The sequence below is a fragment of the Neoarius graeffei genome, chromosome 7, assembly GCF_027579695.1.
Source record: "Neoarius graeffei isolate fNeoGra1 chromosome 7, fNeoGra1.pri, whole genome shotgun sequence".
Classification (NCBI taxonomy): Eukaryota; Metazoa; Chordata; class Actinopteri; order Siluriformes; family Ariidae; genus Neoarius; species Neoarius graeffei.
This window is the reverse complement of record NC_083575.1, coordinates 81,211,288-81,225,398: the sequence shown is the minus strand read 5'-3', so window position 1 is coordinate 81,225,398 and position 14,111 is coordinate 81,211,288. Positions and strand designations below refer to the sequence as shown.

The 14,111-nt window shown below is 42.3% G+C and overlaps 1 protein-coding gene across 5 annotated transcripts in view; it reads left to right on the top strand.

The window, feature by feature from the left end:
- The window catches only part of fam13a (family with sequence similarity 13 member A), a 281,599-nt gene that overhangs the window by 255,938 nt on the left and 11,550 nt on the right, over window positions 1–14,111 (top strand). For all 5 annotated transcript variants that reach the window (XM_060926493.1, XM_060926495.1, XM_060926497.1 and 2 more), the window contains 7 exons: window positions 2,699–2,810; window positions 6,562–6,778; window positions 8,647–8,788; window positions 8,958–9,039; window positions 9,443–9,648; window positions 12,352–12,435; window positions 13,213–13,308. In XM_060926493.1, coding sequence (XP_060782476.1) covers window positions 2,699–2,810; window positions 6,562–6,778; window positions 8,647–8,788; window positions 8,958–9,039; window positions 9,443–9,648; window positions 12,352–12,435; window positions 13,213–13,308 — 939 coding nt within the window. The remainder of the gene's footprint in view (window positions 1–2,698; window positions 2,811–6,561; window positions 6,779–8,646; window positions 8,789–8,957; window positions 9,040–9,442; window positions 9,649–12,351; window positions 12,436–13,212; window positions 13,309–14,111) is intronic.

Sequence of the window (14,111 nt, the reverse complement as noted above, 5' to 3'; positions counted from 1 at the left end):
AACAACCCTAAGCACACAAGTCGTTCTACCAAAGAATGGTTAAAGAGGGATAAAGTTAATGTTTTGGAATGGCCAAGTCAAAGTCCTGACCTTAATCCAATGGAAATGTTGTGGGAGGACCTGAAGTGAGCAGTTCATGTGAGGAAACCCACCAACATCCCAGAGTTGAAGCTGTTCTGTATGGAGGAATGGGCTAAAATTCCTCCAAGCCGGTGTGCAGGACTGATCAACAGTTACTGGAAATGTTTAGTTGCAGTTATTGCTGCACAAGGGGGTCACACCAGATACTGAAAGCAAAGGTTCACATACTTTTGCCACTCACAGATATGTAATATTGGATCATTTTCCTCAATAAATAAATGACCAAGGATAATATTTTTGTCTCATTTCTTTAACTGGGTTCTCTTTATCAACTTTTAGGACTTGTGTGAAAATCTGATGATGTTTTAGGTCATATTTATGCAGAAATATAGAAAATTCTAAAGGGTTCACAAACTTTCAAGCACCACTGTAAACAGGTGTTGCATATTTTAAGGCTGTACCATACTGGAGGGGGCGGCATGGTGGTGTAGTGGTTAGCGCTGTCGCTTCACAGCAAGAAGGTCCTGGGTTCGAGCCCCGGGGCCGGCGAGGGCCCTTCTGTGTGGAGTTTGCATGTTCTCCCCGTATCCACGTGGGTTTCCTCCGGGTGCTCCGTTTTCCCCCACAGTCCAAAGACATGCAGGTTAGGTTAACTGGTGACTCTAAATTGACCATAGGTGTGAATGGTTGTCTGTGTCTATGTGTCAGCCCTGTGATGACCTGGTGACTTGTCCAGGGTGTACCCCGCCTTTCGCCCGTAGTCAGCTGGGATAGGCTCCAGCTTGCCTGCGACCCTGTGGAACAGGATAAAGCGGCTAGAGATAATGAGATGAGATGAGACCATACTGGAGAAGTGATAGAACAAGAACAATTCCTATAGTACATCTAGGGCATGCCAGAAAATGCCAATAAAAGATGCGTTATGGATGTGACAGAAAAAGTATCACTTTTCTTGGGTGACTGTACATTTTTATCAAACTCTGTGAAATTGTAAACCTAATGTCGAAATGGAGAGATCCATTTGATAGAGGGGTCCAAGGTGAATATTAAAAAATCTTTGTTTAAAATATTTTGTATTTCATGCAGAGTTTCGGAAGGAAAAGTCAGCATTATGGATGTGACGAAATTCCGTTATGGATGTGACGCGTCTGAAATAGACATGGCATACGTTTAGAAAATCAGCAATTTAACCACCATAACCCTTTGAAAAACTCTCTAAATATCAGCTAAAACTATCAAAGTTCTTAAATAATATTTAGGATGGCTATTGTTTTGCTGTTTTGTGGATTTTAGCATACATTTCTGTGGCTTGTGGCAATAATATAGAATTGTACATGATCAAAGTTGATTTTAGCTTGGGGTTTACATTATAAGAAAGAAAGACTGACAGTGACATATTAGGTTGGTTACAAATTGGTTCAACTTATTCACATCTGTAAAATACAGGCCTAGGTGAGATCTCTGGGAGTGGTTTTGATGTATTACATGTTGCTTTATTTTTGCATGGTGAGGTTGACATTTACATGGAATTGCCCACATTTGAGAACTCTAAGTAAGTAAATAAATAAATAAATACATACATAAATAAATAAATCCAAAGGTTTCTTGGTTGGCTTTGCAACAACACAAATTCACAACACAGTGCTGAAACGGTTTCTCTTGACATGGCAGGTTTATTGAAAAATAAATTTAAATAAAACATCCAAAAGGCATTGTTTGGCCTTCAACAGTGTGCTCGTCGTAGTACTGAATCAGCTGATCGGCTATTAAAACTCCTTCAGCGTGAGAACATGGGGTTTATGTGCTGTCATATCAATAATAGCAGCCGCAGTCAGAGGGCTAATGGTAATGGAGCTCTTAGAGGAGTGTGTTGTCATGCAGAGAGTTATGCAGAGCGGGAAAGCAGGAGGAGAAGCATTCCACATCTTCACTGCACGGCCATGATCTGCTCCAAAAATAACCAATCCCACGCCTTAACCTTGGAAGTCTGGGTGTGGAAGTGTGTGCGTGCGTGTGTGTGTGTGCGTACGAAGGAGAGACATGTTCAGCATGCAGTGTTTGCATTAGAGTTAAAACCAAATACAGAATGGAGGACTATTTAGAAAGAGAAAGAAGGAGAAAATGTGAACGAGTGAGTAATTTGAATAAAATGAAAGAAATACAAGAAAGCGAGATCTCTGTTGTTCTGCGGACACATACGCAAGAACAGAAGTTCCTGTCAGTTTGTCTGCGTGCTCAGCGTGCCCTGCGTGCTCTGCACAGTGTGTTCCTTTTTTTTCCCTGCTCCTCCTCCTCCTCCTCCTCCTCATTTCTTCTTTTTCCCTCCTCCCCTTATCCTTTCTCTCCCGCCTTTTCCAGCTACTGAGACAAACAAGTGTAGAGAGGCTCAACAGGGAGAAGTGTGTGTGTGTGTGTGTGCGCGCAAGCAGATGGGAGGATGTTTTTCTGGTCAGGACAGATCAGCATTAGGGGGTTTGGTGTTGAAGCCCTGCCCCCTTTCCCCACCCTGCCTCAGGGGCTGGGCTACAAGAAGGCAATGCTCCACTAAACTTAAGGAGCGCCCAGCTCCTGCTCTGCTGTATTTTGCATTGATCTCTCACTCCTTTTCCATTTCTAGACGCCTGCCATGAAGATCCAGGAGGCCATCAACGGCCCGGAGCCTTCAGACGGCTGCGAGGACGTTCCTCGACTGGACTTGTCTGCTCTAATGGAGGACAGCAACTGGGGAGGTCAGTCTCTCTGTTTTTCTGTCTGTCTCTGTCCTTCTCCTTTTTTTTTTTTTCTTCTGCATGTTTTGCTCCTGCAGCACATGGATGGCAGCTGCAAAGCTACGTTGTTGTGTTTGAGAGATCAGATTACGGTGCTTTAGTCACATTTTTATTTCCTGGCAATACAATACAATACAATACAATACGCTGACTTATTTTCTAAATTAAAGGCTTAATCTTGCTCCGACTTTCAACAGTTAGTGGAAAAGTGACTAATTGGAGAGATTAGAGTTGTTTGTGAGGTTCAGAGTGTGTGCGTGTGTGTGTGTGTGTGTGTGTGTGTGTGTGTGTAATCCTGCAATCGAGACCTCAGGGACATTTCAGTCAGACTGCATTACTATCTTTTTTTTTTTTTAATCCTCCATAACATTGTCATGCTTTTGTGCTTCTGGAGCCAAACATTTCATTACATTTTGAGTTGTGGAACTTGTTTTTCATTCATTTTATCTGACCTCTTAAATACAGTATCCTGTCATTTTGTGTACAGCATGCAAGAATAACAGACAGTGCGGCAAAAATGGCACATGACACTCATGAAGATATTTAACTGATGTTAATTTTTGCTGACTTAAACACATGATGTGAACCAAAATTGTGTTAAACGTTGCTATTGATAATATATCAGAAACGTTTACTGTGATATAAGTAATAATGATATAATATCATCATCATCATCATCATCATAGTAACAAACCTCAAGGGATTAGATCATATTTATGGGCAATATACAAGAGTTCTGTCTCTCTCTCTCTCTCTCTCTCTCTCTCACACACACACACACACACACACACACACACACGCGTTTTCACAGAGATTGAAGTTTGTTTGGAAGAGAGCAAGCTCAGTTTCCTGATTTTATTATCACCATGGAAACAGATTAAATCGGGTGCTGAAATACGGGGAAATTAAGCGTGCCCATTTCAGCACTCTAAATGTGTGTGCAAACATGAAAACACACACACACTTTTTCCCTCCATGCATACAAAATTCTTATGTGGCTGTCAGTTACAGATGTGCACAAACCTGTGCATGCACCCACCCACCCACCCACACACACCCACCCACACACACCCACACTTGTACCTCTATGTTTCTGGGGACGATCATTGACATTATGCATTCCCTGGCCCCTTACCCTAACCGCAACCTAAACCTAGTTTTAGAGCTTGGGTTAGAATTAAGTCTTAACCCTCAAACAGCCCTTTGAAGAAGTGAGGACCAGCTAAAATGCCTTCACTTCCCAAAAATGTCCTGAATCTGTTGTTTAAAAAAAAATAAATAAATAAAAAATAGTATTGGTATTCTGGTTCTCAATATGTAGCAAATATGCTCACTCTCTCTCTCGCTCTGCCAAGACCTTGGCAGTGAGTCTCGCCCCAAATAGCAGTAATATTCCGCAGCGTCTCTCCGTCTTCTCCTCACTGCTACCCAGAGCTGACCCTACTGGGAAAGTTGCCAGATTGAGTCACTTTTACCCTTTAACTTGATGGAGCTGTTGGATTCGAGCTAAAGCCCTGGAAACCACGTCCTTATTTTTTGCCGCTGCATGTGTGGTTTATGACATTTTTCCAAACCACTAAATGGTGCTCTGTACAGAAGGACACTTTGTACAGACAGAGGACACACTGATATTCACCTCTAGAGATTTCCCTGAAGGTTAGGCATGCCGTTACTTTTTTAGGCGGTAAAACAAAAAAAAAAATCTGTATTTTAAAGGAATACTCCGATGCTCTTCAGTTTAACCTTTACTACGTCTGTAGTGTGTGCGCAAGACAAGAATCTCCACATGACTGTAACGAGCAGAGAACAAAACCCTTCACGTGAAACTTTCACAATAGCGGGGGGCTGTGTGGGCGTCAATAAGCGTCGATGCAAACCGCTGTGGAGAGACTTCTCTCCGAGGTGTTTGTAAAACTGAGTTTGAATCATCTGTCTTTTCCGGGACGGAACTGCTTTTTCAGAGGGAGGAATGTGTGTTACTATCGTAGCATCATCGAAATGGGTGTAATTTTATTAAGTTCATTCATCCATCTTCAGTAATCACTTTTCCCTGTTCCTTGCCGTGGGAAATCCAGAGTCCATCCCAGGAATGCTGGGTGTGAGGTGGGAATACAGCCTGAATGGGACGACAGTACATTTCAGAGCACCACGCGCATACACACGCACAAATTCACAGGGGAGAATATCAAGTCCAACATATAGCATGTTTGTGAGAGGAACTAGAGAATCCAGAGGAAACCTACATCGACAGGAGGGGCGGGGGGGAATAAATTAAAAAAAAAAATGCACAAACTCTTCCAACACAGTAGCCCGAGCTCAGGATCGAACCGGAGAGATGCGAGGTGGAAAAACTACACCACTGATTGTAGCATATTTTAAAACAATTATTGTTGTTTTCCCTTTTTTTTTTTTTTTAGCATGGAAACAAGTCAAAATAATTGTCTGTAGTATTCTCATGTACACGACAGACGTTAAAAAAAAAAAAAAAACTTCCTTTTATGGATGAACTCATTTTAAACAATGGTCCATGATTAAAGGATAATGCTGCAAGACAATACTCCGTGATCAAAAGATAATCCTATGTGTTTCTTATTCTCGCTCTTTGTCTTTGAAGTCTTGCCTTAACAAGGAGGGGGGGATAGGGAGCACGCAGGAGTAGCAATTTATAGAGGGTCGCCCCTGGAGAGAGTGTACAGAGAGCAGATGAGCCTGCTGAAAGGGACGTGTAGACAGGGAGGGGGCTCAACCTTTGTCCTAGTGTAGCCCGTGCCAAAGCTGTTTGTTTCGGCGACCCGCTGTGACAGTACGTGCCAGGCTACAAAGCACACGCCCATACGTCTGAGTCAGTACAACATCCTCATTTTCACCTTCCTTACATAAACACATCGCTCTGTTTAAGTCAGATTGCATCATTCAGGGCTGTTATCATTTCATCATCCTTTTTTCCCCTCTACACACCGTTAAACTTTAGTTATCTGTGAGTAAAAAAAAAAAAAAATTGATGCAAGCTCATGAACACAATAATGAGCAACTTTTATCTCCAGGCACGGTCCTGACAGCATGACTGAGACCTTTATGCTAATAATGGAACATGGTTGTTGGCTCGCTGTATGAGAATGTCAGGGAAAGTTTGGCAGGTTTAGATGTAGCAATCCATCACACTATAATAATCATAAAATAAATAAATAGGGCATCTCTATAGAGACGTGAACGCTCAGGGTGCGAACGACAGCGGTGACTGTACATGTGGAGATATAAACAGAGTACGTGGGAATATTATTCTTCCAAAAACAAAACAAAATGCTTTGAAGCATGATGCACACCCTGAACGTGTGGGTGTTTGTTTTGTGCAGGTATACTCTTAAGTGACCTTGGTATCATCACTGCTCTTTTCTTGGCAACAGCTCTAGTGCTTTTTTTTTTCTTCCTTTATACTCTTGCATCAAACATATGTTTGAGTTAAGCTTTGTTCCTCAATCGAAACGACAACGTAATGGAAGAAATTAACCCCTTATCAACCCCATACTTTGGTTCGGGGACTGTGTCAACATCCAGAAGGTTAGAAACAACCAGAAACATGGAACGTTGTTTGTTTAACCATGATGTTCTAAAGGTCATGAACACGTTCAACATGAACACTAGTCCATATGTGTGTTGTCTGCTTGGTCTGGATGTGTGCAAAATATATCTGTGTGTGTGTGTGTGTTGACAGAACCAGTGCCAGCTTACTCATCGTGGCACAGAGACAACATGGACAATGAAGAAGCTCACCTCTCGCCCCACACCGGGGGCAAAATGATCCGGCAGCTGCTGGAGGAAGACTCGGATCCCATGCTGTCACCACGTTTCTATGCCTATGGGAATTCGCAGCAGTACCTGAATGACACCGAGGTGCCTCCTTCACCGCCCAACACACACTCTTTCATCAGGTGAGAGCAAATTTTGGCTTAATCAAGAACTTGAGAAAGGCAGTGTAATAATGCATGTTTAGTACTTTGGCTCTTTTGCAGCGGAAACAGTGAAATGATGCTGGGGAAACCACTAAAGTCTGCAATTTACATTTTGTTCATTTGGGTGAAGCTTTAGTCCAAAGAGACGTAGAACTGGGGCAAGATACAACTGAGCAGTTGAGGGTGAAGAGTTTTGCTCACAGACCCAGCAATGGCAGCTCAGGAATACTGGGATTTGAGCTCACAACCTACCAATAAGTAGCCCAAACCTGTAATCAGTGAGCCACCAATTCCCAGTTTGAAACCAAGAACTGGTGACTTTCAAGGCTTTGGAGTCATTTGGTTTCTTATGGCTACCAGGGGCGATTCTAGCATCTGATCTTTGGGGGTGCTTAGCCCCCAGAGCTGACAGCAGGGGCGATTCTAGCATCTGAGCAAACGTAAACGCTATGTTACATGAAATAAAATTGACTAACACACGATGGTCTAGCACCGTAGCACTTGTACAGCTCTGCACAAAAGTATCTCGATATGGATGATAAATGTCGTTTTTATCATTCTGTTCATAGACCAGGGAACATCAATATTGCATTATGCATATTATTGTGTTGTGTTTAACAATTGTAACTCCCGTCCGTACCTTCACATCTCGCTATGCCAGTAATAATCAGGTGCTACTTCGACTTCCTCATCGGCGTGGAATCCAGTTAAAAAAAACACCATGTCGTAGCAAGCACTCGCGCGGACAGGCAACCCAATCAGAGGGGACGCAAGGAGGAGAGGGATTTTACTGGTCATAGAACTATCACGTAACAGGTGAATTCAAGAACACACACACGCCCGCGCACACATTCATTGCGCAGTGCGCAAGGGCACTTATTTCTGAAAATTATGTCCAAAAGCAGTGTTTTTGAGGGTGCTGAGCTAGGGGGTGCTGAGCTCGTTTTTGGGGGTGCTTGAGCACCCCCAAAAATAGGCTAAACACACCCCTGATGGCTACCATTAAAATAAAATAATTTAAACAAAACTGTGCTTGGGCGACATGGTGGTGTAGTGGTTAGCGCTGTCGCCTCACAGCAAGAAGGTCCTGGGTTCGAGCCCCGTGGCCGGCGAGGGCCTTTCTGTGTGGAGTTTGCATGTTCTCCCCGTGTCCGCGTGGGTTTCCTCCGGGTGCTCCGGTTTCCCCCACAGTCCAAAGACATGCAGGTTAGGTTAACTGGTGACTCTAAATTGACCGTAGGTGTGAATGTGAGTGTGAATGGTTGTCTGTGTCTATGTGTCAGCCCTGTGATGACCTGGCGACTTGTCCAGGGTGTACCCCGCCTTCGCCCATAGTCAGCTGGGATAGGCTCCAGCTCGCCTGCGACCCTGTAGAAGGATAAAGCGGCTAGAGATAATGAGATGAGATGAAAACTGTGCTTGGGAGTGAGTGGTTGTAGGGAGAAATACATTTTACTAGCAGTTACAACTAAATAAATAGGAGCTTTGTAGTAAAATAGAGCAGCCACACATTCAAAAACTACGTATCTGTCAGTATTCTACTCAGTTGTCTTCTATGATCGAAGTATCCACCCACTGGATGGCAAAACCTATTCACAGTGCCAGAGATAAAACTGGAAATCCTTTCAAATTATTATAAATTTTTTTTGCAGATGTAGTTTTCTAAGAATAGACAACCAACACCTTGTCAGTGGAAAAGTGGTTTCAATTTACGAGTTTATAAGAGTGACGAGATAAGATCAGAGTCCTCAGTTGTGGTGAGATTAAAGCGGTTAGCATTCGTTAAAGTTAAGGAACTGAGGACGTTCCAGCTCCCTGATGATGTCTCCATCATATTTTGTGTTCAGCCGGCGGCGGAGTTCTTCGCTCGGATCGTGCGATAACGAATGCGAGAAACTCACATCAACGCAGCTCTCTAAGAAGATCCACAGCCTCAAGAAAAAGATCCGCAAGTTTGAGGAAAAGTTTGAGGACGAACGCAAATACAGGGTGAGTAACATACGTATTGCAGAAAATTCCACAACTTTCCAAAGGGTTGTGATACAGCAGCAGGAAAATCCAAACGGATACCAGAGCTGCTTTTTCAAAATGGCCCCTTGTGAGTCCGTTTCCTGTTTTCTGAGACAACAATAATGGGCGCTGTGTTTTCCCTCTCTAGCCGTCGCACAGTGACAAAGCAGCCAACCCTGAGGTCCTGAGGTGGATGAATGAGCTGGCCAAGCTTCGCAAAGACCTCAAAGGTATGCCTGTAACCCTTCACGTACAAAGCAGGAAGGACGAATTAGTGTGCTTAGCACCTTGTAAATCAGGCTAATCCAACACTCATGACGCTTTTGTTAAATAAACGGAAAAGGAAAAAAAAAATACACAAACCTCTCAGTTTCAAAGGTCAGTCGTTGGCTACTTAGCTAGAAATTCAAGAAGTCATTTAGTCATGCTGTTGTAATGCTATTTTGTAAGGTTAATCACACAATCGTAGCTGTCCAGCCATCACACTTCAAATATTAGCTTAAGCATTGTCTTTCATTTAGATACTGGATAATACGGCATTGGGGTTAAAAATGTAAATGGGAAAAAGTATTTGATGTCTAAAAGAGAAAGCGTCACAGTGACCGAGTGACCACTTAACGTCTGTCTTGATAGAACACAGTTTGCTGAAGTCAGAGGAAGATCTGGCTCCTTTGCCCAGGCAGCGCAGCAACACGCTGCCCAAGAGCTTCGGCTCCCAGCTAGAGAAGAAAAGCAGCGAGGCCAAGACGCCCAAACCACCTGTGGAGAGCACACTAGAGACGGTGATGAACAAACTGCAGGAGAAACGCACCGAGGCCGGCCGGCCCGAGGACATCAAGGCAAGAGTTTATACCACGGCACTACTGAATTCTCAGAAGGCGCTGATTAATCTTCTATAACAGCAGCTCTGACAGTACTTCCAGCTAGTTTATTTATATTGATGCAATCGTAACTACTCAACCTGATGGAAATTTTAACAGTTGAAAATGACTTCCAGCTAAACGTTATCAAATTCTTCTATCAGTGGAAAACAGGCCAACTACCAGAACAATTTGATAATTGCTTCCGTTTTGTTAAGTGTATTCATTCCTCTAACACCAGATATTCCTCCCACGGTAATCTTTTCATGCCATCTTCAAGGACGTAAACAAGCTAACTATTTCTTTCATTACCACCCAAATTATCAAACTGTCAAACAACTTTTCCTTTTTTGAAAAAGTTAAATTTTATCTTTTCGAAGAACAAATTAAAAACTAAATCTTAATGATTTAAAATGAACTTGGCATAAATTTAAAGTTCTGGCTTTTGTTAAAATCATATACTTTCCTTTTCACCATACATCAATTATTTTTGTTTACAAAATGGGTTAACTAGATAACTTTCGCTTCATTTAGTGCCGAGGCACAAAACTTCAAAATAACATTTAAAAAGAAAAAAAAAATCATTGTATGTTTTTATAACTCTATTGTAATCCGTGTTTCTCTTCCAATGTGGACAGATTATATATGATACTTGTTAAAAAAACTGTACACACAAGATTGAAATATATTTTATATATATATATGGGCGGCACGGTGGTGTAGTGGTTAGCGCTGTCACCTCACAGCAAGAAGGTCCGGGTTCGAGCCCCGTGGCCGGCGAGGGCCTTTCTGTGCGGAGTTTGCATGTTCTCCCCGTGTCCGCGTGGGTTTCCTCCGGGTGCTCCGGTTTCCCCCACAGTCCAAAGACATGCAGGTTAGGTTAACTGGTGACTCTAAATTGACCGTAGGTGTGAATGTGAGTGGGAATGGTTGTCTGTGTCTATGTGTCAGCCCTGTGATGACCTGGCGACTTGTCCAGGGTGTACCCCGCCTTTCGCCCGTAGTCAGCTGGGATAGGCTCCAGCTTGCCTGCGACCCTGTAGAACAGGATAAAGCGGCTAGAGATAATGAGATGAGATGAGATAAAATTCACTGATTTTAAAACACGTAATAAAGGTAAGCACTCTTTCTCTCTCTCTCTCTCGCTCTAATTCATTCACAGGGACTTGTACAGCAAAACGCTGCACATAAGGCAAATAATAAACAAATTTAAGACAACGTAAGATGTCCTTTATTTTAACATTTAAGGACGGAGACTCCAGTGTCAGTGCCTTGTAACAGTCAGCAAGTTTTCCACTACATGAAAGTCTTCAAGACTTCAGATTCATCGACCCTTAATGTTTAAATGATTCTCAAAGCTTTTCGCCCAAATGGACCACATTTTCGCTCTGCCCCAATTCAACCAACAAAATACAGGAAAATTGTGAACGGTGCGTAGAGCCCTGAGGACTAGTTATCACACACACTCCCGTCAGTATCTGAAACAGACTTATTTTTGTCGCTTATCCAAAAAAGTCATCACAGAGATTAAAAAAGAAACACCCCACAGTAGATAGCCAACTAAATGCCGTATAATTTGCTTCAAACAAGAACAAACAAGAAGGTGCTGTTTTTACAGACATACCGGTAGTTACATGTCTGATATAGACAGGTGGATTGATGGATGACGATATTACAGGCATTTTAGCAGATGCGCTTATCCAGAGCAATGTACCCAGAGCAGCCTGGGGCGCAGTTAGGGTTTAGGTGCCTTGTTCAAGGACACTTCATCCATTCCTGCTGGTCCAAGGAATAGAACCAGCAACCTGTTGGTCCCAAAGCTGCTTCTCTAACCTTTAGGCAATGGCTTCCCCATGATAGACAGACAGACAGACAGACAGACAGACAGACAGACACTTTATTGATCTCAAGCTGGGGAATTGTGAAAGCAAAATAGATAGAAATATGGATAAAGTAAATCTATCTATTAAAAACGGACTGATTCTTCTATTCAGAAATGCAGTTTGGACAATATCTTTCATGCAAAGGTGCAAAACATGCACCTTTCATTCTGTTAGTGCAGTACAGGCATGTTTTACAAGCCATTACTTTTACATATGCGTGTCAGATTATAGTAAATATTTAAATAATACTGGCTGGCATTGAGTGGTATATCAGATATATTCCATGATACTGAACGAGTCGAAGACGAGTTCAATATCATGCTAGCTGAATGGAATATATCTGACATACCATGAAAAAAGAAATGACCAATATTATTATTATTATTATTATTATTATTATTATTATTATTATACATTCCTTTCGGGTGTTCGACGCGTCTTTCTCTTTCAAAATTCTCTCAATCTTCTGTACTTAACAAAACAAACCTGGCGGCCATGTTTGTTTGCAAATTGTCGCAGTCGCTCGCTAGCGCGGAAGTTTTCCATCTCTGATGTGTGACGTCATGCTGTCTTGACAACCATGCAATATCGTAAACCATATTCAACACTCGTTCTCCATTGGGTAGAGTGATGTAATACACGTAGGATAAGCGATATGCTAACAATATTGCATGCTATCAAACCGAATGAACGAAACCTGCTAGAAGGGAATCGAACACATGTTTTTATTCCATCGAAAAAGTGTCCTGTATGTAGAATAATTTTGTTTAGTGACCAAAATGCGTGTTTCCCCAAACAGGACATGACCAGAGAACAGATTGGTGAGGAGAAAGTAGCTATGCAGAAAGCGCTGCTGTATTACGAAGGCATCCATGGCAGACCGGTGAGTGTGTGTGTGGATGTGTAAGGGGAGCGTCTGTAATATACCTCATGCACATAAATAATCAGAAAAGGAGGGTTTATTGCTCATTTTCATGGTGCGCCAGATTGCAAGTGGAGAGGGAATAATATGTGAAAACAGACTGTGTGTGTGTGTGTGGCTTGTAGAATAGACAGATGAGAAGTTTGTGCTTGGGTTTTGCCTGCAGTACTATGTCAAGGCTAATGTAGAATCTAAAATACACTCACTGCAGGAGACTGACTCAGAGCAATTTTATTCTCAAGACCAATCAGGCTGTCAACACATCTGGCTCGTTCAAAAGAGAATCGTATTGTGATAAAGCTGTTTGTTATCGAACCAAGGTTAATTACAGTGCTGGGACTCTCATCTGCATCAAGGCTTCAGCTCATTAAGCAGGTCAAACACAGCTCAGCTTCTATACTCACTGTTCGCTGTTTTTACAGTCAGACCTCCACATCCAGGATAAAAATCCCGGCAGACCAGACACAATTCGTATTTACATTCGTTCGGCTGATGTGATTATTCCAAGCCGACGTACAATTAACGAGACCAGCCTTCAGTATCCAACAGCCTTAACCACCGAGCCAATATTAGACCATACAATAAATCATTTATATTAATACAAAAACAGGAAATACGTCACAGCCCTAAACATGTCGCACGGACTTCATTTGCATACTGGAACGCCATTGGCTCTCTTGTTATAGGATGTAATAATACATGCCTGTTCAATACTAACTCAAGTTTTCCTCTTTCAAGATCACAAAGACTGAAAGACAGCTCATGAAACCGCTGTACGATCGATATCGCCTCATCAAACAGATCCTATGCAGAGCGTCGACCATCCCAGTCATCGTAAGTACAGTTTTTCCTCAAACTACACCAATATCTACACACCTCTTCAACAGGAGGATTTTTATTTATTTATTTTTTTCACTGAAGCAGCCAGGAGAGAATTTTATGGATTCAATGAGATTTGAAAACATGATGGTTTAAGGGTGACTAATGTTAACGTTAGCATTAGTTACCATAAATATTGACCACAAACAGAATTCAGATGCAGGATATAAAAGGTTATGACAGCACTGAAAATATTACAAGCAGGGGACATGTACACTACCGTTCAAAAGTTGGGGGTCACTTTGAAATGTCCTTATTTTTGAAAGAAAAGCACTGTTCTTTTCAATGAAGCTCACTTTAAACTAATCAGAAATCCACTCTATACATTGCTAATGTGGTAAATGACTATTCTAGCTGCAAATGTCTGGTTTTTGGTGCAATATCTCCATAGGTGTATAGAGGCCCATTTCCAGCAACTCTCACTCCAGTGTTCTAATGGTACAATGTGTTTGCTCATTGCCTCAGAAGGCTAATGGATGATTAGAAAACCCTTGTACAATCATGTTAGCACAGCTGAAAACAGTTTAGCTCTTTAGAGAAGCTATAAAACTGACCTTCCTTTGAGCAGATTGAGGCCCTGTCCACACGGCAACGGATTCAGGTGACTCCGATACAATTGTTTATCGTTTAGGCCTGGCGTCCACACGGCACCGGCGTTTTGGGTGCCCCAAAACGCAATCTTTTGAGAACGGGTTCCAGAGTGGAAAGATCTGGCAACGTTGCCGTTGCGAAGTCGTCTGGATGAGTAGAACGGATTT